Here is a 26,213-nt window from a genome sequence, read left to right as displayed (position 1 = left end):
AACTAGCTCTCTTGGGCACCTTTGTCACTCATGACCATCTCTCATGAGATCCAGCCAAGCACAGCCCTGAATAAGCTGAAGTCCATTTTCCTATAATCCAGGGTTTTTTCTTTGTTCTACTGCTTGCCTTCCTCACTTCCCTTAGAATCTTAAGCTCCGCTATCTCGTGGTTGCTGCAGCCAAGGCAGCTGCTGACTTCCAGGTCCCTGATTAGGCTGATTTTTTTAAATTTATGAGTAGAAAATTCATAGAGCAACACTCCTAGTCAGTGTTTTCAGTAGTTTTCCTACTCAGTTTGTTCAGCATTTGTGTCAATACTTGTCCTCAATGCATTTGAAATCTGGATTGCTTGTGCCCTACTGTGTTGCTCTTCCAGCAGATGAACTGGTGGTTCTATTCCACCATGAAGACCAAGGGTAAGCGTGTGAAAGCTTTCCTTGTTGCCCTGTCCTGTGTGTGTGCCTCTCACCTCACATCTCCAGCACCCCAAGAGCTTGGTTTTGTCAGGTTTAGAAGATACCCTCCTCATGATTCCCAAATTTCTTTTGGTATGTAGAAGCAATGATTAAGTACAAGTGTAGTTTATGTGAGACTGAATGCGTTTGCCTTCCAAAGGCAAATGACTTATTTGGCATATATCAGGTAAACACTTATTTTTGTTTCCATATATTTCAGCACACAAATAGATGATTTAAACGTTGTCATTTCTGCCTCAGTCTATAATTTATTTTGACCTAAATAATCAATGTAGATCTACTCATCTGTTTCTTCTTCACCATAGAGAGAGATACTTGTGTTGAGCTGTTTGTATTTCCTATTCTGCATATCCTAGAATCAAGACCAAAAAAATTTCAGTATTACATTGTGATAAAAGTGATCTGTACTGGTGGTAGGTGCAATGTAGGAAACAAAAGTCTGATCTAATGGAAGGTGTTGAAAAGCAATAGCCAATGTTTTGGCTAGTTTGTTAACCAAGTTTTGAAAGGAAAAAAAATACACCGAACAAACAGGCACCCCCCCCCCCCGCCCCCGACACCCCCAATCCACAAAAAGCCCAGAAGTGGTAACGTGCTGCAGCTTTTCAGATGGTTTTCACGAATACACCGTTATAATGGTGGTGGTGTATATTAATTCAATATTATCTAAGTCTTCAGAAGCATTGTATTTCTTCTGGGGATGAAGCTTTATGAGGAAGAACCAAGAATACAAACTTGATTCTTTTTGGAAAGGGTTTGTTAACTCTGCACTTAACTACCTGAATATATTTTTAATATTCTGTTCTTTTCGGATGTGGAAAAGAATACCTTGTGTAAGGTAATACTGTCTGTTTTGAATTATAACGAACATGCAAAACGTAAAGAATCTGTTGTTTATTTTAATCTTCAGGATTTTAAACTTTTATTTAGCGTGGATTAGGTGTTTCTTTTGGTTTCGTCTGTATCATCTGTTTTAAAATATATCTTCAAACCTGACACAGGCTTCAAGCCGTCAAGAAGATGAACAAGTGGTCCTTGTCAGAACAGATCAAAGCGGAAGGGCATGGCCTGTGACTGCACCAGCTGAACCACAGGAGCCAAAAGGAGGATGGAGAAAGCGACAGATGGTAAGTTTTACAAATGTGAGTATTGTAATTCTGAAATGAATTTGTAGTTTTACTTTTATGATGCCATAATTAATATGAGTGTCTTATGAGAATGTCAATAGGTAGTTAAAAAGTTCCTTTCAGATGATTGTAATTAGTGTTAGAGTACATATTTGTTAAGCATATATTAAGTTTATTTTCAGACTATGTTTCCCTAGGGATCACTTTAGGGCTTATTTATATGCACATTCAAGGAAAAGTAAGTTTTTCAAGTTATCACAGTCTCTTAGCCAAATAGTTTACATTACCTAAAGTAATGTAAATAATGAAGATTAGCAGAGGTGAGTATTTCCAAAATAAGAAAGATTTTACTGAGATATTCGGGTCTCAGGGGCTAATTTTCCTTTTCTTTTCTTCTGATCAAAAATACTGCTACTGCTGATAATAAAAATTATGACCTAATCTTTGTAACAAAGTGCTTTGGGGAACAGTGAGAAGCTTGGAGGCTGGAGCAGTGTTTATTCTTAGGATAATTGCTTGCAACAGTAAATAAACTAATATTTTGATCTTGGGAAAAGAGGAGATGACAATACCTCATACTTTTAGCAAGCATGTTCTTGATTATCAGTTTGTAACACTGCTGTGGAGGAATGAAAGGCATGAGAGGGCGAGGAATTGGTTGTCGTCCTCCTGTTGTTTCCATTTTGGAAAATGCCATCTTGCTTTATGTTGATGACCATTCCCTATGCTCCTTCAGGATTTAGTTTAGTCCTGCCCTAGAGGACAAACTCTGTTCTCTCGTGCACTCTCTCTAAGATGGCAACATTTCCCAGAGGTACCACATTTATACAAGTTTTCAGTATTGTCTGTGATTGCTGTGTTTCAGTAGTGTCTCTGACACTTGACAATTCAAAAGCTTCTGTAAATAATGAAGATTACTTTTTGGAATATTCCATTTTTGTGAGCCGATTAACTGTTTCAGTGAATTACTGTCCATCTTTCCTGAGTGGTAATGTAGCTTTGATAACTTAAGGATATAGCGCTTGTGGGAACAGGCTCTATTTTTATTTAGACGTACTGATCGAAATGAAGAAAGGGGAGGATGTTCTTTTCCTTAGGTCAAATGAAGCAGCAAGCCCAATTGTTTTAGATATGCTTAGCTTGATTCATGATTCCTTAAACTTGTTGAAATTATTAGGATCTGAATTGTATAGTTGATCGTTCTCACTAGGTTAATATTTAATTTCAATATGTTTGTTTCCAGGTCTCTACTCATATAGATAAAGAAAGAGTAAGGTATTTTCAGGATGATGATAGTATGAACCTGAACGATTTGGTCAAAAATGAGAAGATGAGAACAGCAGAGGATCAAAACTCACTGTTCATGCGTATGGCGTCAAAGGTAAGGTGTCTGAGTGTATGGCTTTTTAATTAAGCATTTTATTATTAGAAATATCAGGGAGGACATGAGGCTTCAGTGCTCTAGGTATGTTGCTTTTGGTTGAGAATTCTGATTGTCTTGAATAATAATAAAGTTTGTTGTAAGATCGTCCTGGTAGATGTTATCAAAGTGATGGAAACCTGCATGCATGCAGGAAATGTGGTGCCTTCGGTTCCTTCATAGAGGTGATTGTGCTGTTCCTCTGCCTGTAGAATTTGATGTTTTTGAGGTGAACGCTTTTAGAGTGTGTTATACATTAATAGGTTACTTATGCCCAACAAAGCAGGTTTTCCCCAAATTAGTGAAGAATAAAAGCAGCATTTTCTTAGTGTTTAGATGGTCTCTTCCATCTAGAAGTTACAAGAATCAATGAGATTTGAAGCAAACTACCTGAAATTCCATCAGGATGTCCTAGATAATGAGATAATTTATGCTCACAGGCCACACAGATTTATACGTTATGGTTCCATGAGTGATTCCACTTAAAAGAGCAGCCAGCTCACAGACAGATACTGCAGTGCAAATGGAATAATTAATTTCTATCATCCAAACTGAGTAATAAAGGATACTTTCTGTGCTTGATATGGAAGTGTTTGACAGAGATGATTTCCAATAGCTATGACATACAATTTCTCTAGCATGCTTCAAATTTTACTAGGTTACTGCTCCAGTATTTTGTGCACCACTGAACAGGTTTTGAAAAAGCTTGTTAGCATGGAATTAGTATCATCACAGACAAAATTTGTTTTTCCATTTATCTAAAAGACAGACAAGATCCTGGAGGATAGGTTTTGTTTTTTGTTTTTTTTTTTTTTTTTTTCTTTTAAAAATTCTTCTTCAGAAGAAGAAGAAGAAAAAAAGAATCAGAAAAGCCACGATAGTACCCAGTAGAAAATATTTAACCTGATGCTATAAAGCGTCTGGCAGGAAGTTCTTCTGGAGACATTATCAGAACTTAGTGTGGTTTATGCATCTTCTCATTCGGCTGCTTCTGATAGAAGTTCTCATTCTCTCCCACTGACATACTCAAAAAAATGATGCCCTTGGGGTCCATTTAAATAAACATGTCTTGTTGCCAGTATTTGAATTTCCTTCTTTACCTTCCCTTCCAAAAAAAAAAAAAACCCCAAACACATAAAACTTTCCTTCAAAACCTGTGTAATTGTGCAAACTAACTATAATTAACTAGCATATCTGTCATGCTAACATTTACAAGTAAATTAAAATGTAAGGACACAATAAAACTTTGTACTGTCCTCATCATATGAGAATAAGCATAACAAAGAGAAATGGTTACCATTTTCTCAAGGACCTTATTGATCTTGTATTGTCTTGTCTCCGTTAAGTATTTTCTTTAGAAGAGGTAACTTTTGTGAAAAATGGTGGTTGGGGTGTGTGTGTATGAATGCCTACATTAAAACATAAGTGGAATGGAATTTTTAAAAAAATCTTTAAGTCAACCCTGAGCATCGAAGGGGAGTTTGTAAATTGATATTAAGATGTCTTTCTGAAATTATTATTAATGTGTTCAATTTGTCCTGTGTTTAGTCTGATGTTTTCATGTGATTGCTTCCACCGAACAGTTTACAGGATTGCTTTTTGTGTTCTGATTCTTTTCAGACATGTGAAAATAAAACCAGGCTAATTTGAGCTTCCCGAGTTTGGTAATAGCAAAAGTTTGCAGTGCCCCTATGAAGACATAGGGGAGAGTGCTCCCAAAAAGAGAAGGTTTTTTTTGGTTGGATTTTTCCAAACTCAAATGAAAGGCCATTCGGACTTTTCTGAGAAACGTGTGTATTTATACAGTAATGTACTTGGTTGCCCCTGAAATTTCTAAACTTTGTGAAAAGTATTGTTTGTGTATTCATATATTTATTGATTCCAAGTTACTTCACTTCAAACTGGAAATACTGTTTGACTCTTAGAGCATGTTCAGTTGTCCTCGGTTTAGTTTTTATATTTTTGGCATTATATTAAGTAATTATTAATGCAAGGAAGACTAGCAAACTTGAAGGGAGGTCAAAGATTTCTATATTATTTAGTTTTGTAAGTCTTCAAAGGGAAGATAATTTTGATAATTTTTCTTTGTAATTTTTTTGTTCTGTTCTTTTTTTCTATTCAATTTTGAAATGCTGTGAATTTTCCAAGTTCTTGATGACTGAGACACTTAATGCAAGAGCAGCTATATGAGAGATTCACTCAGCCCAGTGTGCTGTGTCCAACAGTGATTGCTTAGGAGAAAGAGTATAAGAACAGGCCACATTTCCAGTGATGAAGCCTTTAAGTACTTCCCTGGCCTTTAGCAATTTGGAAGTTTTTATGGTACCTTCTTACCTGGTATTTCTGTCTGCTTTTGGTTTATGGATAGTTATGTTAATTGGGGAGTGGACTGAATATCCACTGTTACTTCCTTTCTGTGGCTCCTCATCTCCCATTCTATCATCTGTACCTATTGCTAAAAGGCATGAGCTATAATTATTGAATTTGAAGAAAACAGAAAGCCAAATCCTGTATACATAACATCTTTGGTTAGCATTATTGTACCTGCAGCCAGTTCCTTAAAGATTTTAGTTACTTGCACTGTAAGGATTTCTGGGACAATGGTGAAATTTGATCCATTTAGGAATGGTGCAGAAATGGCCTGGCTCAGTATGTAACTGTTTTAAAAATAAAGATTCTGTACAAATGAGGGTGAGCTTTGGCAACTGAACTTCTGCATCCATATAGTAGAGGAAAATGCAATATAGTGTTTAACTTTTATAAAGAGACAATTACAGAGAAATGTGGAGTCTATTTAGTGGGAGTTTAAAATGAGTATGTAAAGAGAAAATGCTTGCAGGTTATGAGGGACTCTCTAGTACTCAGTGCTAATTGCACATGTATGCCACTGGTGAAAACATTCTAAGGGAGTGAACACCCTCCCAAAACGGGGTAAAACTTTATTGAATTGTTTTTATTTAAAAATAAATCCAAGGGTGGGTGAACAGAAGAATAAAGAGCTTCTGGAGGCTAAAAGAAAAATCAAATCCAGAACCCAACCATTATTTAAAAAGTACTTGTCATGTCCAAGTAAGGAGAATGGAAAAGAGCGTGAGCCTAGCAGGTGTAGAAGTAAACTTTGATAAGAAAGATTGAAAAATTATCTTGAGGGGATTACTTTAAGTAATTATTTTGAATTTGCTAAAAGCATAAAACTAGGAGTTCAATTCATTGGAAGCAAGAAGCCTGCAGGAATGTGGTGTTGAAAAAACCTGATCAAGGTATAATTAGAGCATTTAGGAAAGATAAGTACATGCCAGAAGAACTAATGAACTATTTGCATTAATATCCTTTATAAATGAGGTCAGAGTGATTCTTTTGCATGAGCCACTATTTACAGGGAGTAAGTGGAAAAACTGTCTCAAGTTAACAGTGTCAGTAAAATGAGTTTTAGCTCAAATTTCTAGAAATCCATTATTTTAAAAAGAAACTTGAATTTGAGATGAATAATAACAAATGACTAAAACCGAATGGTCCTCACTTAAGTGATCTGAAAGAAATCAGGTGTGACATGCTGAACTATGAACTGCTGAGGGTAATATTTATTCATCCTGAGGAACAGAAGATGGCAAGTATAATGGCAATCTTTAAAAAGAAAACAGAGGGCAGGAGTAAATGGTTATTTTTTATTATAAAAGGAGGTTACCGGTGGATTCATCAGGAATCTCTTCTATTCAACACATAGGTAAATCATCTGGAGGAAGGGATACTTTATGACCCGACAATTTGTTACTGTTATGTAATTATTCAGGACTGTCAAAAATAGAGGTCACTGTAAGTTGTAAACTGTAGAATTTCAAAATACAAAGCTTGAATTTTTCTAACATTGTGAAATATATCTGAACTGATTCTTAAGATTCACTTTAGAGAGTTGCTGGAGAGACGTACCTATTTTAGTGGTGCGAGTCATCTGTCCTATTTTGAATGCTGTCTGACAGACATTATGGGTATAAAAGGAATTAAGATGTCTAGCTCAGACACAGGAGATTATGTTATAGACCTCTCAAATAAGGAGAAAGAGATCCCACCGTAAGTATCAAGGCAATACATTCAGATGAAAGTCAGGGTTGATGAATGCAAAATGATGGTAATCGTGAAGCTGAGTGAAGCCGTAACTGTGCATATATCACAAGAGGCTGTTACTGCTTGATTTGAGAGTCATTGCAAGTCTGCAAATCTCTCAGTGCTGGTGTGATTAAAAAGAGAAACAGAATTTTGGAGATTGTGAAAAAAGGGAATTTAGGACCAATTTAAAACATATAAGGCTACTATAGTGCACCCATGGTGCACCCATAGGTTGAATGCTACCCAAGCTCGTAAAGCGTACCCTGTGGTCAAAGGCACAGAATGGTGGCCGTTTGAAGAAAACCTAAGTAAGCAAAGTTTTTTCAGCCGGGGGCGGAGGGAGAAGCAGCTGGTAGACTAGAACACACAAGTAGCATAAAAGTTTAATAGAAAACAGCTATTTTTATTTCTCATATGTGAAGTGGTCACAGAGCAGAGCTTAACATGAAGGAGGGTTTTGTGGTTTTTTTTTTTTCAGTCAAGAAGGAAATTGTAGAACTTGTGCTGCAGAGCATGAGATGCTGTGGAGGCCTTAATTGTGAGTGGGAGGAAAAAAGATACAGCGACTTTGTGAAGTACAGTTTCATTGGTAAATATTAAATAGGGAGATCCAGATAGGTTTTTGGCTCAGGATTTCCACAGTGAAATGCTGAGAGCTGCAAGTGTGTAGCAGAAGTAAGTTCTACGTGCTTTGTTTATGCTTTTCCCCATATGTTTTAGCCATTTCTGGAGACTGATTTTGCAACATAAAATGATCACAGTTGGTTAGAGCAAGCAGCTGAGTTTAGTATCTTTCATTCTAAAAGCCTCTTTCCTTTTTTTTGTTTGTGTTTTTTTTTGTTTTGTTTATTTTGTTTAAGGATAAAATTTCTTAATAATTTTAGAAGAATGTATTGTGTTTCCTGGCTTATGCAACTGCTTTATTTTAGTTTGGGAAGGCTCTGAAGTTCCTACTGACTTCAATAAGCTTTGGGTCAGATGCTATGCACTGTTTCCTTTTTGTTACTAGGCGAAGATGCTCTACATCACATTATTTTATTAGAACAAGCTTCTTGAATGAATAGCCAGACTAATCTTTTAAGATTGAGCCATATTATTTGTTTATTAGCTAAGTGTGCTGGAGCATGTGCTCAAAGTAGATGTTTTTGTCAATTACTGTTCAAGATGAGGTTGTTCTCTTTCGTCTGTACAAGGAACCTGTTGCAATGGATTTTTAGTTGTCCAAATTTTAATTCATGGTACTGAAATCCTCTGGTCCCATGCAATGTCCCATTTAGGTTTTGAAGATATTTTTGTTTGGCTTTCATAAAAAGAAGCATCATAGATGCCAGGTTTTCGTCTCTGTTAAAATCTGAAATGGTTTTGGTAGTTTCTGTACAGGTGATTCCCAGCTCTTGTCACCACAAAATGTGATGGTCTTCCCCAGATGGTGATTGTTCTTGATCCTAAATTAAGAAACTGGCCCCTAGGCATCCTGAGTTTTCCATGTCTTTGGGTAGAAGGCATTCTTGTTCACAGCATTGCAAGATCAGTGTTAGCGCTGAAGTGTTGGCAGCAGTCTGAAAAATTTGGTTGTGATCACAGATATTCTAGATGGTTTCTTCAGGTACTTTATAAACCTATACTACAGAGTATTTGCATTATGATCTGGGGGCCCAGTGAGACAATCTTCAAAAATCTTGCATCTCTCCTAAGTGGATTCATCAAAGTGTTTTTACGTCCAGCAGGAAGTCTAGCAACCAAACCTCTTTTGTCAGTTTTAGTTTGATAGATAGTACACAAATTTGACACATACGAATTACTTTCTCTTTGTGCCTTCATTTGAGAAGTGGAAAAAAATATCCACAAAAATGAATCTTGTCTTTCAGAAGAGTGGTGGGAGGAAACTGCTGGAAGTCTATAAATGATATCCTACCTAGGATGGGAGAACGGAGATCCTACCCCTTAAATTCTGTTGAATAATTTCATTCATCTTATCAGTCTGAACTGCTTTTGTTGAGTGATGTGATTTCTTAGATGTGGCTACGGGGATAGAAGAAGTTATCCACTGCAGACAAGGCAATTGCTTTTAAAGAATGAAATATAGGGTATATTTTTACTAACTTTAAGGATCTCTGTTGCACAGTTGCTTCATTAGAGTGTTGTTTTGCTTCCATAAGTTTTAATGTCAAATCTGATGCCAACATAATTTGTGGGAAAATGGATGTTTGAGGGGTGGCTCATCCTTAGGTTCAGTTGGATGCCTCTTTCTGGCTAAATGGAAAACAAACTGACATTTGTTTGAATTACCAAAAAGACTTTTTTTTTTTTTTTTTTTTTTTTTTATCTGTTGCATTTGTTGGTTGTCTTAAAATTGCTGGCTGCTCAGCCAAGTAAAAAGAAAAGTTAGACTACAAACTTAAGCAGCTTCTGCTACCATAATATGGCCAAATGTGTCAGTTTTTTTTGTTTAGAGCTTCTATCTTATGGTTAGATTATTTTTCCATATTGTATGTATCTTGTTCAGTGCAGTGAATGTTCAGTGTCTGGCAGCAAGGTGGCTCTCCAGTCCTTACAGCTCTTCGGTTATGCATTGTGATCACCCTTATTGCCACCAATGTGAATTTACCACTGTGAACTGAGGAGCCTGAACCCTCCCTGTCTTCATCACCGCAGTCCTGTGCAGCGTGTTTGCTCCTACTCCCATGATGTGTTGGACCAGCCAGCAGTGTAATTCCCCTTGCAGTTGTGGCTGTGGCTAGCTGTGGTTACTGCTAAGCATGTAGGCTACAGCACTATTATTTCCTTCATGGATTTTCCCAGGGCTTTTATCGCTTTCCCAGATTATGCCAAAAAGAAAATTCCAGCCGCATGGCTGGTGAGGACGGAGGAAATGGGCTCTGCTCTCACGAATGGGAATGGAATGAGAAAGACAGACCAGTATATTTTTTGGCTTTTGCACAGCTGAATGCTCCGCTACACATGAATGTTACTTTCCTGATATTTAGTGTTTTAATGGTATTTCAAATGATATACAGGCTAGTTGTTACGCATCTCTGAAGATAATGACGTAATTGCATTTCTGTAAAGGGAGACGGGGATGTTGAAATAGAAGGGTATAATTCGTAAAAGGATTTACTTTCTTAAATGATACTTGGAAGAAATGTCAGTACATAGACCCAATGAAACCTCTATCTAATGAAACCTCTGTCTAATCCCATTGGCAAATGAAGGTCTATATGACGTTATCTTGTGCTTGACTCCCACTCAGATTCACAGACTAAACATCTGTTATGGTCAAACCATACTCGTCCTTACAAGTCTTTTTCCCACCAGTAAAGTTTCCTTTTCTCAAGAGCTCCACGAGATCAGAATGAAGGAATATGCCATCTCCTTGCTATTTGTTTGCCTGTTGAGCCTATGTTTTAAATTTCAATGAAAAGCAAATCCCAATTTATCATTCCTCTCTTGCCCCTTCTTCTTTTTCTAGTCGTGGTTCTAATACAACCCTGTTGTACTTGAGGCTTTTATCTCCTGCTACATTTGTGCTTCTGTTCACAGCAGGCTGATGTGGACATCAGTTATCTGAAGCAGTTTGAAATACAGCCTCTCCCACAGCCGTCCCATGCATGCTATTATGTCAAACTTATGAATATCATGAAAAAGCCTCAAATCTTTAATTTTCAGTCATGAAAAAGCTTTTTTTTTAAAACAAAAATTAAAAACTCAACAATAATCTTTTTGATATATGGAAAAAAACAGGCCTTAAAGTCTAGTCTGATTCTTTCATATTTCACTGTTATGCCTAAAGAAAAAAAAAACTGTTTGAAGTTACTGTATTTCTACTTTTTTCTTTCTTCAGCTTGGAAAGCAGATTGGGTTCTCACTGCTACAGAAGCATGACTATAGGATACAAAAAAAGTCAACAAAATATTTGAAAACTGTTTTTTTTTTTTTTCTGCCAGTTTTAGAGTACAAAATATGCATGAAGTCTTAAGTTTTCACTACTGATAGCTTTGAGTACCCTGTCTGTAGTTTCTTCTGCCCTTGACTGTTGTAAGTAGTTCAGTTTTCCCAAATTCGTGCTCTTAAGACTTATGTAATCCTTTCACTTATGTCAATAGATGCTTGTGGGTGTACAGAGACTGATTTCTAGAACATTACCTCAATAGAAATTACCTTCTGTTTGTATGCATAAATTCTACTAAGGCATCATTTTTTCTTTTTGATTACGTTTTACTAAAAGAAAGTGAGAAAGACTGATTTGTGTTGTTGATCAGACCATTTAAATTTTGGCCATGAACTCATTTTATTTAAAAACCTCTGCAGTAATCCATAACACAAATTTAAGCAGTGAAAAATACAGAACTATATTAGTAATGCTGTCCTTCATTTATGGATTTAGTAAAGAGGTATGCTGGTATTCCAGGTTTGCAAAAAGGGAATTTGCATGTTGCCTTTCCTTGGTTCTGAAGTCTGTAAAATTGCGTTCAGCCTTATCATTTTTACTTGCTGTGCAAAACTGCCTGTTGCACATCTTTGCATTTCCATCACCACAAACCAAAATAATAGTCTAGAAATATTTTAAAAGCTAAAGTGAAAAAAGCAGAATGTTGCTGCTGCTACTATTATGTAATAAACCTTTTTCTTCTCTTTCTTCACATGGTGAAGCCATTCTAGCACAGTATTCAATAGACATGATAGGACTCTAACAAAGCTCTGGTGCACTGTTGCTTTTTACATTTACTTAAAGATCTATGCATGTGCATCGCTTGCTGTAAAAAAATCAATATGAAAACCCAAGAGAAAATAATTTCAAACACCTTGTTCTGTGTTACGCTACGTTTCAGTTCAATGCACTAAACAACTTTCTGTGTATATTGTATGGACACAAAGTTAAAACTGTTCCTGCATGTGGAAACAAATCAACAGCAGTGACAGCTGCATTAGGAAAAAAAACCTTGGAACAGGAGGAACTGTGTAGAAGCAGCCCATATTAAATGACTGCGTAAGCATTTGGCATTCTTCATGAATTATGTTAAAATTACAAGATAGGTTGCAAACGAAGATTTGTGCAGGACAGTCGTTTCTAGGCATTTAAGTTATGGCCAGGGATAACTGTAAAGTTAAATGCTAATCACACTTTTAATAGCAGAATTCTGTGGCTGAAGGTATTTTGTTTGGCTTACATTTCATTTAATTGACATGCATATAAAATTTTAGCCATCCTAATAACTGTAGCAAAAATTGTAGCAAAATCTACAGTTTTCATTTCAAATAACCGAAGCAAAAAGGAGCATGGACCCTAACCATTGAGCAGTGCTCTGCTGTTTGTTTATTGCTTGACTTCTGCTGCTCAAAGGTAATCCTGAACTAACTTGCTCATCAACATGATTCATAATATTTTCCTGTCACAGGCCTTAAAAGCACTCTGTGTTGATATGTTAAAATCCTTTGATACTATGTGTTTAACATATTATGTATTTCACTGGGATGATAGGTTTGGGAAATGCCTATATGCTAAATTACATGTTGAATTAAACCTACAAATTCAGATGTCTGGTCATAGGGAGATTGGAATTGAAATAAAATTAACATGATAAAATTCTGCCTTGATTTGGCTTGAGCAAATGCTATTTGAGATCAGAAAGACTGTTTTCTGAGGTGATTTTGTTGTAAACAGTAAGTGCTAAATGCTGAATAAATTTAAATGTGATGAGATGTATTCATATGTCACTCAGGTTTATATTCTAAAATAATAGTTTATTCTTCTTTATTGAAGGTTCCCAAAATATATGAGTACAACATTCCACAAATATTAACTCTGTCATTTAAAGTTGAAGACGTCAGTGTTGCCATGACAATTTAAAACCAAACTGATATGTTTTATACAATCTATAGACTTTTTTTCACAGGTTTTCCAAGCAGATGCACTTTTATTAGCTTATATGGAAATAACTTTAACTATGATTGCGTTAGCGAGAAAACAGGAAAAGCAGAAGTTCAATAGTTGCATACAGAAATAGAACAAGAAAATAAGCAGAAAAGTACGCGTACAAAAAAGCTGAAAATAACCCAGACTAGAAAGATGCAGGTATATTTTGTTACCATGCTAATTGCGTTTAATGGAATTTCCTGTTTCATCCCCAGATTTCAGAGGAAATTTGAAGAGGGGAAAGAAGTGTACTCACGGTGTTATATAGAAAAAAATCCCTGATGATTAGGAGATGTCTCTTGAGATTTCCTTTCAGTATCACAATGTTATTAAATTCTTTAGTAGGGCTTTCTTTCCCAAAGAGCAAGTAATAGCAGCAGAGGGAGAGATAGGAGACACAACATGCAGCACACTTCAGATGGAGTGTGTAGGCAGCCAGCAGTGTATAAGACTCCAGGGGTTTTACTGTAGCAGTAAGACAGAATCAGTTTAAAATTAAGCTATGAGATATAGTTCCATCAGTCTGAACACTTGGCAGAAAAATGAGGCTGACCCTTGAGTGTACCTGACACAGATCTACAAGAGTTACTTTCGGAGGTAGTCTCGTGCCAAGGTGCCTAATGGCTTCAGTAACGTAAAAAATGAAAAAAGACATCAATTATTTTATGAAAAGAACGCTATATAATGAAATTATTCATATAATAGATTCATATTATTCATGCTAATTATAATGTTAAGGATTTAATCAGCAAATACAACATTGTAATTTTTCCCTCTCTCAGATCATTCTCATTTATGCATAGTCAGATGCTGATCTCTTTCTGAGTTCCTGTGCTGAATGGTTAGCGATCTCTCTCCGTGTTTTGGGTTTTGGCCATGTTTGCACACATTAGATCTGTCCAAATGAGAACCCTAAGGATGATTTTTATCTGCTCCTGAAAGAAGTTTGGATGCCTTCCCTGGCTGCTGTTTAAATGTTTGTGTATTACAGGCCTTTCTTGGCTAGGGCAAGCAAAACTGTGATGCCATCCCTGTTGGTTAAACCAAAACTGCATCCTGATTGTGGAAAACAGATCCCTATCAGGTGGATGGTAGAAATTTCATAGTTGTACAACTGCACCGCGAGGTGTAGGAGGCTATGTCATTTTGCCTGGTGCTAAGAGTCCTAAAGCCACCTGTGTATTCTCTGGTTAACCGGTGCTTGCCAAAAGAGAAGGAGAAGTTGGAAAATAGAGGGCGCATACGAAGGAGGAGTGTGGCAGATGAGCCCAGAACAAAAAAGTGAAATGGAAAAGAGAAGACAAGGGGCAGTGGAGATGATCTGTTTTATGAGAACATCGGTTTAGGTTAGCTCTTGGTTTTGGCCAGTGTCTGGTAGAAACAAGGACTTGAGGTGTACTGTCTTTATAGATGTCTGATTTCTTATATTAACTTCAGCCAGTTCAGTGATGTTTTTTTGGGACATTCCAGCTTAAAACTGGTATATAAAAGTGACTACCTGCTTCTTTCCAATCTCTGTGCACCACCTGAAATACAGTGAGCGCAGCATCCTGCACAGTGAGGGAACTAAATACACAACTTCCAGAATGCATCGACTTTCACGTTTAACAGGTGTGATACTTCAGCTGATGCAGAACAGCAGCTTTCCAGCAAATCTAATACATCAGCATAGTTTGTTCTTTTGATTTGTACTAGCTCTGTCTTTTGTATGGGAGAAGATATGTATGAAAGAAATCGGTTTTTAAATGATTACTTGCTTTCCTTCTGGCATTTTGGAGAACACTCTCTTCTTGTTCTTTCAATTCCCCTTTAACTTGTTTGGAGAGATTTTGTTATAGCCAAATAATGCAGTTGGCAGAACACACTGGGCACCTTATTGTGAAAGTAAGAGTATACATTTTTTGAAAGAGAATTTCCATTTTCTTCCCGAATAACTTTTCAAAAAGGCCAATATTTAGAGTAGCAGTTGAAGAGTACTCTCTAGTCTGCTATGGTAGCAGCTACATTTTATTTTATTTCAGTTCAGACGCATTGATGTTTGGCATTTGTAGGATTGGAGGGGTAATTGTATGTAAGGAATTATGCCCTTAAAAAAACCCCTTTTTTTTTCCATTGGTACGGGCAAAGAATGTTAGTGATGTTCATTGCTACTATTCCAGTATTGCAAACTAAATGTCTTTAGTGGTTTTTTGTTTGTTTTTAAGGCAGAATGGATTTTCCCACTTATATTCATATCATGTCTTTTTTCAGTAGAAATACACAATTCTTGCTGGACGATATTTTTGCCTGTTTCTAGGTTTCTGTACTTCCAGAACTGTTTCGAGGTATGTTGGAAGGACACTGTGGTAATACGGCAGTTGCAAAGAAATTCTTACTCCTTTTATGACTGTTGTTTTTAGAGGTGAAAATATATCCTGTTTTAACACTCTTATAAAGTCATCTAAAGGATGTGATAAAACACGGCAAGAAATGAAGATTCAGGGACAGGGTGACCATCTGTAACTTGGTCTCTTTGTCTCAGAACTGCAATATAATGGCACTGTGCATTGATGTGCTAGACTTATGACTTGAATAAAGGTCTCATAAACTTCTCCTTAAAGGTGTGAAAAAGGGGAAAAAAATAACCCCTCATTTTTCCACTTTATCCTTGTCTGTTTTTCTTCAGCAAGAGAAGGATATAGTGCTTGAAGAGCATCCAATTGGACATGAATTATTAATGACTAGGCTTTTTTAATCACACAAGCAAGTTGAAATGTTTAAAATAACTTTTTTTTTTTTTTACATTCTGCTTATTTTAGGCACTTATTTAATGTCTTTGAAGCTGGGATGTTGGTTTCTTGAACTGCCTTGCATTCCTTATAATTTTCTGTTATTCGTTAGAATTGCAATGGGATCTATAATTTTGTTGCTGGTAGAGACTTTGTGGTAGAGGTAATCTGAACCTGATCTGTGAATACTCTTCTCTAAATATCCCTTTGCTGTGGCTTCTCTCCCCAAAATGCTGCATTGCTACCTACCTTTTCTTGTTCCTTTACTTCTCCAAAGTAATCTTATGTTTATTTTACTTCCTTCCCCAATGTGCTTCATCTAATTCTGTTGACCAACTTACATTACATCTTAAACCGGAAGTGCAATGTTGTCTGGCTCCCATGGCCCCTAGCTGTATGAAGAACTCTTTTACACATCTTTTTATTTCCAGGAAAAATCAAAAATTTTGTTTTAAATTTACAATTTTTTTGTAATTTTGACTTACTGTAGCCTGATGGACAGACCTTGGGTGGGATCCAGGCTGCACTAAGAGCTTACATTGAACAAGTCATATATGTGCATGATTCCACGTATGTATATGTAGCCTGTTTAGTAATATTAGAAGTGAAGGTATTATTTAGTCTTTTCCAGTGTTTCCCTTCACTTTGAGGACTTTCAATTTTGAATTCTGAAATACCACAGTTGGATTTCCAGGAAGCACTAGGAGAACTCTTTGGTGCAACTGGGGAATCTTTCTCGCCATTCTTTTGGGTGACTCCAACTTTTGCCAATGGCTGGTTGGTTGGTTTGTTTTTTCCTTTTCCTTTTTTTTGTTGCATTTGTAGCTTGCTTTTTTAAGTCTCCTGAATCGTGCTTGTTTTCATTGACTCCATTCAAGGTCATGTATTGGACTTTATATTGCTTCAGACCTACTCTTAGGTTTGAGGCATTGAATTATGAATATTTTTTCATATTGCGTTGAACACGATGCAGAAAAGTGCAATTCCTGAACAACAGCAACATAATTTCTTTTTGGTCTTACTGAATTACCATTTGATCTTCTGTTGGTCATGACTGTATGAGAAGAAACCAAATCTGGTTCTTTAGACAGCACTTACTTTTTTAAAGTTTACTGCTTTTTAGGTGAGCATTTAATAAGATGAATATTTATTTCATCACTAGATGGACTTGTGTTCCTGTGACATAAGGGACTTGTGTAAGAGGATCTGTAGAGTATTTTTAAGGTTTTGAAAAGTACTACTATTTAAAAGAGATCATGCATAGCAAACCAGGAATTTCCATGACTACTTCTAAGTGTAAGCAAACCAAAACAGTAATGGTATTCTGTGCTGCATATGATACTCCTGATATCCAAGGTGTTCTGATTTCAATTCTTCTTTTTCTTTGTAGTCTGTCAGCTGTCTTGTTTCATGTATTTTCATTCTCATGGCAGATTTTTTTTATTTAAAAAAAAAAAAAGGAAACCTTTATTTTTGGTAATAACAAAATGGTGCCATTCTGTAAGTAGTGCTAATTGGCATTTCTTCTACTGAAGCTCCAGTTTTACCTTTCTTATGCTTATATGACAGAAGAACACAGACTTGATTTTTGACATCCAAACCACTAAATATTTTTTCTACAGCTCAGGAATCTCCTGTTTATTTTAAATATACATTACAGCATTGTAGTAAACCAGAACAAGAACAGAGTTGAACTATTAAATGGCTGATTTTAGTCTGCAGTGGCTTCCAGTAGGAAATGCACATAAGCAGTGCATTATGGCTAAATAAAATTTAATATTAAGGAGGCTGCTCCTCAGTTGTTTGGTAATGAAAGTACTGAGCGTATACAAAACAAGCTATTGGTCTGTGTTAGAGAATTGCAGTGTTCAGGAAAAGCAAGAGCTATTGTCTGTGTTTTGGAGGGGGAAAGTTACTTATCTACACTACAAAATGAAGTCTTAATTTCTTTTCATATGAGATTATCTACACAAACTACATCTGGAATATTTAGAAGAGTTTCTTTTATTTGGAGACTGTTTCAATTATGGCAGTATGCCTTCAAAATGCCTTCAGCTAACATTAGTCCTTTGCTAGGGCTACCCCAGTCAGTATTCTAAAATATATTAGGACTTGTTGTGAAGACACTTCTACCATTTCCTTAGCAATTCTTGGAGCAAAACTACTCATACATAAATCCGCCAAGACTCTGAAGGACCAGCACCTCCAATATCAAGGAATCTGTATAGTGTACTGTTTTTTTTTCTCCCTGTCATTTTGATAAGGAGATTACTGTAACTATTCAAGGTAACTACAGTCAAGCATAGCATAGAAGTATTGCAGCACTGCGATTTCATTTAAAGAGAAAAACTTGAAAAAATTCTTTTGAATGCTTTTTACATTTGCTTTAGCTATATGTGTTGAATGTTTAGGGTATTAATGGCACATAATTTTAAAGTTGTGTAGAGCAGCCAAAGCAGAAGATGGAGAAATACTTTCCTAAGTCCTTTGAAAAGTTAATCTTTACAATCAAGACTTGCAAATCTTGATTTAGGCAAGATGTCATGGGATTTGTTTGTCATCAAAATAAAAAAAGATTGATAAAGCCTTAAGCTCTCTTTATATATAGCATTAGTGCTCTATGTGTTACGAAGCTTAGTGAAATCTACTGTCATTTGGGTTTGAGTCCCATGACCCCCATACTTTCCTTGCTTTCCTTTCCATTCATTGTCTTTTGTTGCTATTGCCATAAGCCCACCTTCTTACCGTGTCCTCTGTCACCTTGCATCACCTTCAGTTCCTCCAGTTCCTATCTTCGGACTCCATCCCTCCCGAATATCATCTAGGTGAGAGGTATCCAGTTTGTGTGGGTTTCCACTATTAAGATCCTGTAAGAGACCACTGACCCTCAAACATGTCTTCATAACAAATTTAGTATTTTCAGAGTTTCCTTTTAAATGTGGCACATTTAACTAAAATGTAGCAATTAATAAGCAAACAAAAAACCTGTGGATCAGGTTTTGGATTCAGCCTTGTTTCTGATAATGTGCTAGTTGTGTTCATTATCCATATCTAGCAACAGGTGCGCTCAAGAAAGATTAAATATTGAAGACAAAGACTGTTTTCTTCACAAAATGGCTTAGTACTGTTCACTTGATAAGCGTAACTGTTGGCATGTTTTCACAGAATATGAATATGAGGTGCAGAGTCATGGTCTAGTTATTTCACAAGAGGTGATTTAATGGATAGTGATAGTCATAAGAGGAGAGGAGGAGGGTGAAGACCGAAATAAAATATTTCATAATATATGATTTAAAAAATTGTGCATCTATTTAAAACTGAAGTTATGTCAAGGTAATATTGAAATACCTAGCCCTTAACTTGAGATGGAATATAGTAATATGCTCTTCTCACTGCTGTCACACATCTATATTTTAATACCTAAGATTGTGTATGACTGCTCTCAGGAGATGTACCTGATAATTGCATGTGCTGCAGATGCCATATGGAAAGAAGCGATGCTACTGCTTACGTATTTTATGCTTTTCTCAATAAAGGATACTACAAAGAGCTAAGTATTTTTTCTTTCTTATTTATATATACACACAATTTTTCTGTGTATCTTTTCAGCTCATGGAAAAAACTGACAGAGAGTACTACACTCTGGATGACATGTTTGTTTCCAAAGCAGCCAAAAGAGCACACAGTGGGGAAGAGGAAGAAATACAAAGAAGAAAAGCAATACGTGAGCACCAGCAGCTTGCTGCACGCATGGAAAAGTGCCCATACTGCTTTGATAGCAGTGAACTTTCTAAACATCTTATTATTGCAATTGGCACTAAGGTAAGAAAATAGCAATTTAACACAAATGTAAAAATAAAAAAAGAAATAAAGGAAGGCAGTGTTAATGTTAGAGTGCCTAAGATTAAGAACGAAATTGCTTCTATGAAATGATTTATTGTTCTGCATCTTATTTTCCTTGCCCTTCCAACTGATTTCACAAATTCCTCAAGGGTGAGGGAGAAAAATATATAAATCCGTAATAAATTATAAAGCTAATCTTTAATATCAGAACTTCAGATTTGTGGATTTGTGGAAGACAGGAGCAATAATGAAAGATCTGAGTGCAGAGATCAGACTGTAGGTGGATTTGTGGAAGACTAAATCACACTGCACTGGAGGAAATTTGAACTGGTGAAGAATTGTATCTCAATGATATCAAAGAAAATTAAGTTGAATTCCATTTTTAAGCCTAAAATCCTTTGAAATAGACAGAATTTGGTACGGACAGCCTTCTTGTTTCTGTTAATGCTTTTAAAAGTTGCATAAATATTTGGATTTATAACATATGAAAAAAGCCTTCAGTATAGGCTTTTTTTGTCATTCTTTCTCCGAAGTTTTCATTTATTATTGATGGTTTTCATTTGATTTGAAACTTTTTATAGGCCAAGGAATTAAATGCTTAAATATATATTATGGTACATTGCACCTATTTTTTTGTATAGATAGATTTTATATATATATATATATGTAAAAAAATGCATACAGATATGTATCTGTATATATATATGTCTTTATATATCTAATAGATATATATACAGAGATATATCTGTATGCATTTTTAATATATATTATATTTGATTAAAATGCATACAGATATATATATTAGAAATGTATTGTAATGGTCTAAACAGCGTGATTTCATAATAGTTAGGATACTGGTTGGTCGATAAGGCTGATATTACTGCCTTGTTGGTGGAGCTGCTGTCTGGATACTACTAGTTCATTGGAGCTACTGATGGATAATGGGACCTTTTTAAAAACACTGCAATTACTAATACCTTGCTGTAATTAGAAGGTAATGGCTTCTATTGGTTTGAATTTTAGCAAATGATGTATTTCTTAGCCTTAGCAACGGGAAGGTTTTTAACGCTAGAAAAATGGGCACTTCAGTTTTTGTTTGCTTTTTATAGGTATACTTGTCTCTACCAAGCAACCAGTCCCTTACTGAAGGTCACTGCCTGATAGCCCCTCTACAGCACCATACTGCAGCCACTCTTTTGGATGAAGACATCTGGGAAGAAATCCAGGTCAGCTGAGAAACTCTCTCATGTTCTAACATTTTTGTAAAATAATGTTGTTTTGAATAATAATATACTTGTGATTTCCAGCCTGGCAGCTCTTTTCTGATTCCACAAAGGGGCAGAAGATTCTCGCATTGTGGTCAAAAATTGAAAAAGGGAGATGCAGGCCAAACACTGAAGAAAAGTTCTCATTTATAAGCACGAGAAAAAGTTGCCTGGAATGCTGCAGAACCTCTGTTGTTGGAGGTCTTTGAAACCAGATTAGAGGAACATCTCTCAGGGGTGACATAGGTACAGCTGATCCCTTACAGAAAGTGGAATAACTGGCTTGGCAGTTAGGATTTCCTTAGAAGTGCCAAGGAAGAGAAAAGGATTGTCAGGGCAGAAAAATCACTTATAATGAAACAAAAGCTGAAGATACGTTGTTTACGTATCTTCAGGTTTTTTAAGCTAATCTGGGTTTTGGGTGGATGTCAACTGGGAGAGATCTCATTCTTCTTCAAATCAGTGAGGTCCCTGTTAGAATCCAATTTCCTACTTTTTTGAAAAGAATTACTGGAATAAATTGCCAAGCATGATGGATCATGCTTTCCAGCTCTCTTATGAAGACATTTTGAAGGTTTTGAGTTCTGTTTTCTTTGGAAAAGGAAAATCAAGGGAGGAATGTAACAAGGTTCTGCCTAAGAGGTTGACAGTGATTGGTCTTCCCCGCCCCGCTGTCAGGATTATTACAAGGGGAAAATAACTTTCAACCTCTTATATCAAAATGTTGGATACTATTTCAGAGTAGAGAAAGGCTTCGTTGCTTGCAATTGCTTAGATTTAAAAGCAGGTTAATTCATGAGTTTGAAATGGTTTAAGTAACGTTGATCTTGCCTCAAGCCTGGCAGATGAATTCTCTTGACTTTTCTAATTTGCTCCCCGCATTGATTCTCATGGCTGATGTAATTTTTATACAGCGTTTCATAGTAAATTACACTCCTCCCAAGCTGGAAGGGAAAGGAGTTCTTTTGTTTTTTTTGGAATGCCTAAGAAAGTTGGATGAGAAGCAAGTAAGTGCAACAAGTAGGGATCAGGAGGAACAACAGAGGATGAGGAAAAGCGATAAATATGTTTATTCTATATCTTCTATTTATCCTAACCTCTTTTAACTAAATAGATGATAATTTTTCTAAATATGTATGAGAAGGAAAATAGGATAAAGAAAAGAGAAGCAAATGCAGCTCCTGTATTTAACGCTAGTCTTTTCCTTTCTAGAAAATCCTACTAGTTGATAAAACCATGTCGTGGTTTAACCTGGCAGGCAGCCAAAAACCATTATCCATTGACCCTGTGGTTTAAATATTTCTTTGCAACAAAGTACTTAGGGAGGTGATGGACACAGATTGGGTTTTTTTTCAGCTTCTATGTAATTTAATAGGAGGAGTCTGGAAGGCTTTAGCAGGAGTATACGCATACATTTACTCAGTGACTAAACCAACTTTCTGATGCCAGAGCCATATTTTATATTGCTGTTGAGGCGAAAAAAATTATCACACTTTAAATATTCATAAAATGTTGTATAGAGCACAAGTTTTAGCTAACTATTTTTGCTGGGATTTTTTTTAAGGTATGTTGGAATAAAGCAAGAAGGGTTCTTTTATACTGTATGCCTTCAGGCACTTGAATTTAACATATTGTGTGTTTTAGACTGATGTGCTCACTTGCCAAAGTAAATATGCATGTAATTTTTTTAGTATGAAAAGATATAAATCTTTACATGTTCTGTATTGCCTGAACTGTTACATTTATCAATGTCGTGTGCATCTGAGCATAAGCCAAGCCCTCTTATTTGCTCTTATGAATGGTTTTGTCCTTTCCAGTGCTAATTATTCTTGATGTTTTGGCCCGCTCATAATTTGAAGGAAAAGTGCAATGTATTTAAAAATAAGAAATTGCAGTCTGGAAAACGTTAGCTAACATCTGCAGATATTCTAGGCTTTTCAGTGGATTTGTATTTCAGTTGATGTTGCGGGGTAGCAACTGTAAGTAATAGTCCTTCCCAACCTTTGGTTTAATGTTTCTCTTATCTCACCACAGTTACTTGCTTTGGTGTATTTCAGAAGTAGAGGTCTGGGGGCCGGGGTGAGGGGAAGAAGACAACAAGCTATTAATTCAGAGTTGTCTGTCGCTCTGCGCAGTAAAGTCCTGTATCAGTCATGGTACAGCGATCTATTCACTGGGCAGTATCTTCTAGCTGTGTTTCATCGGTTGTATTAGGGGGGTGATGGTAGCATTTTAGGGAGCAGCTTATTTGTGAGGAAAAATTCAGGGCACAAAGGCCTGCTTTGGAGAGCTTAAATACCTGGTTAAGATATATATTTGGCCAAGTTTCTTAGACTTCTAGTTTGATTTATACTGTGCAAGATGACAAAGGGGTGGGGAGAAAAGCTCAATTTCTAGTACTGTCGCATTGAAAACCTGATAGTGATTTGTTTTCCATCTGTTTTACTTCAGTACTTGCTGATGTTTATGAATATGTGTATTTGCTTATGCTTGTTTGATTCGTCAATTCTCCATTTGCATTAAGATAGGAAATCTTAAACCTTTAGATGGGATTAGCCTTTTAATTGTGTTGTTTGTACTTCTAAGCGTTGTTAATTGAAAAAAAAAAAGAATTCAAAAAGGTCAACCTGTGAGTTATGTGAGTTGTTGAGCTATGGTACCTGTGGTCTATGAGGCTCATACAGTTTAAGTGATTTCTTGGCTTACATTGTGGAAATGGTACAGGGAGCATGTATAACACAAAGATCTTCATTTTAAAAAAGCAGCTTTCAAGATCTTGAGACACTTTCGGAAACATTCACCCTGTCACAAAGTCAGATCTTTTGTGCCTTTGAAAATGAGTCCAAATGAGTCTCTGAAATCATCCCTTGTGCTTGATAATTTAGTTCAGCATCTACATTGTCAGCTGTAGAATGATGCTCTTGCATATCTTGGATACAAATACCAACTGCCAAGAGTCAGGGAGCAGCAAGATCGGGCTGCTCCACAGGGAAGGCAAGGCAGGAGTGGGTGGAAGGTGACGGGCAAGGCAGTGTCACCTCACTGACAAGGCGCAGTCCCATGGTACCTGAGCCAGGAGAAGAGAGCAGGTCCCATGTCAGTAGACAGGGTCAGCCACAGCCCGGTGATGGCCAGACAAGCCTGCAGTGATGAGTTAGGTTCAAAGTCAAGTCAGCAAGTCAGGGTCAAGATCAGCCAGGCACATGGCTGGGCACAGGCATCCCTGAAACTTAGCTCAGGCAAGGACTAAAAGTGAGGGCCTGAGCTTAATTGCAGTTCTGAGTGAAGGGGGCCAGGCCCCCACTTCTCACAGCTCTTTTTTCCCCAGTGCTTTCTGCTGTGTCTGATCCCAGCTTATAGCTGCACCATGTCGGAGCTGCCCACCTGCATGGGCAGCCAGAGCCGCGGCAGGTACCACAGGCTGCAGAGCCTGTTGAGTGTGTGCAGGGCCCTGACACTGGAGCTAGCAGAATTACAAACTGAAATACACTTTGAGTAGGTGCAGCACCTAGTGTCTGAGGGGAAGTGGTAACATTGAGGCCAGATCTATTACAATATTGCATTTGGTTGGCTTCTATACAGTGAAGATTGTGATTATAGCCATGGCTTTCTTTGGAGGCAACGTTAATATTTTCCTTAAAGGTCAAGCATGCCTAGTGGAAATGTCTTTTTTTTAAAAAACAAAACAAAACAAAACTGTGTAATTGGAATGAATAGTGGAAGGTTAATGGTATCTGGAGTCAATACAAGCCAAGGCATTAACTTAGAAATTGTAAGCTTGGGACTGACCATTAAAGCCATATTGTTTTACGGAGCATCACAGTTATGAAGTTCAACATAGTTTTAATTTCAGCTGTAAAAATATGTGGTATTTATTAAAACTGAGTCTGTAGTGTTAATTATAATGCGTATTTCACAATAGTTTTCTAGACTTCCTATCTTTATATCTTAGGAAATACAGTTCATGTTAAATTGTTGAATAATATGGAATTTTCCTAGTATGATTGCTGCTGTTATCCATTTTATTATGAGTTTATTATGAATATAATATGTGTTAGTGAAATAACATAAAATATTATATCTGAAAGCTTTGAAAAGCTAACTCAAATTATGCTTTTTTTTTTTCTTTAAACAGATGTTCAGAAATGTGTTGGTGAAAATGTTTGAAGCTAAAGACTTGGACTGTGTGTTCCTAGAAACAAACATGAGTATGAAGAAACGGTATCACATGGTATACGAATGCATTCCTCTTCCAAAAGAAGTAGGAGGTGTGGCTCCAATCTACTTTAAGGTACACGAAAATGTTATTTCTTAGGTCATTTGAATGTAGTTATCATAATTCATCTATTTCTGGAAAACTTTTTTTGGTATTCAAGTACTATTTTTGAAAAGATGGATTGTTTGATCCTACTTCTTGATCCATTCTTTGATCCTGTTCCTTGATCTTAAAACACGCCCTGTGAGGTAATTCTGTTTTTCAGTTAGTCAGTGGAAGAGCTGTTATGTCACTGTGCAGTTGCCTCAAGTCTGACTGCACTGACAAATGCTGGAAGAAGATGAGAGAATTGTAGTTTCTTGAAGTGCTGTAAGGATTGCAATACTTCTCGCTTAAGTCCTGTAGTATAAACTTAAAACCCCATACGTGTGCCTTGGCAAGCATAAAATGAGAAAATAATATCAAGTGTTTTAAGAAATACTCATATATAATGTTTCATCCCCGTTTTATTTCAGTAGGCCCAAATTTTACATGTGTCTTATGTGTCTGATGAATATTAGACAGCATGAGAGATATTTCTTCTATAGCTTTTCTGGTCTCTTTCCACTGACTCTGTAAGGAAAGGCTTGTTGAACCTTCTGCCTGGAACTGAGGCCTTTTGGCTTTAATCAACTGGATCATGATTTGCCTTTTATAAGTAAATTATTTTATTTGTTTCTTTGAAATATTTTTTTTTCTGGAAATAAATGATGTGATTGGTTTTTGATGAAGTGGAGCACTCAGTATGATGAACAGCAATACAGTAATTTCTACCACATTTGAAACTCTCCATCTGGTTGATTTCATTGCTATGCTTCATGTGCTGGTAAAACTTTTGTTTTGTCTGAATCATAGAATCATTAAGGTTGGAAAAGACCTCTAAGATCATCAAGTCCAACCGTCAACCCAACACCACCATGCCCACTAAACCATGTCCCTAAGCATCTCATCTACACGTCTTTTAAATACTTCCAGGGATGGTGACTCTACCACTTCCCTGGGCAGCCTGTTCCAAGGCCTGACCACTCTTTCAGTAAAGAA

At 36.5% G+C, this 26,213-nt stretch overlaps 1 protein-coding gene across 1 annotated transcript in view; it reads left to right on the top strand.

Annotated features, from left to right (window-relative positions):
* Positions 1-1,477: 1,477 nt before the first annotated feature.
* Positions 1,478-26,213, top strand: part of CWF19L2 (CWF19-like 2, cell cycle control (S. pombe)) — a gene marked incomplete at its 5' end in the record, with an annotated part of 30,315 nt that continues 5,579 nt past the window's right edge. Inside the window, 5 exons of the mRNA XM_009574639.1 lie at positions 1,478-1,603; positions 2,847-2,984; positions 19,419-19,631; positions 20,762-20,878; positions 25,053-25,208. Of these exons, the coding sequence (XP_009572934.1) occupies positions 1,478-1,603; positions 2,847-2,984; positions 19,419-19,631; positions 20,762-20,878; positions 25,053-25,208 (750 nt within the window). The remainder of the gene's footprint in view (positions 1,604-2,846; positions 2,985-19,418; positions 19,632-20,761; positions 20,879-25,052; positions 25,209-26,213) is intronic.

This window comes from Fulmarus glacialis, unplaced genomic scaffold (assembly GCF_000690835.1).
Source record: "Fulmarus glacialis isolate BGI_N327 unplaced genomic scaffold, ASM69083v1 scaffold3063, whole genome shotgun sequence".
Classification (NCBI taxonomy): Eukaryota; Metazoa; Chordata; class Aves; order Procellariiformes; family Procellariidae; genus Fulmarus; species Fulmarus glacialis.
The sequence above is the reverse complement of the archived record's forward strand: the minus strand, read 5'-3'. Positions and strand labels throughout refer to the sequence as shown.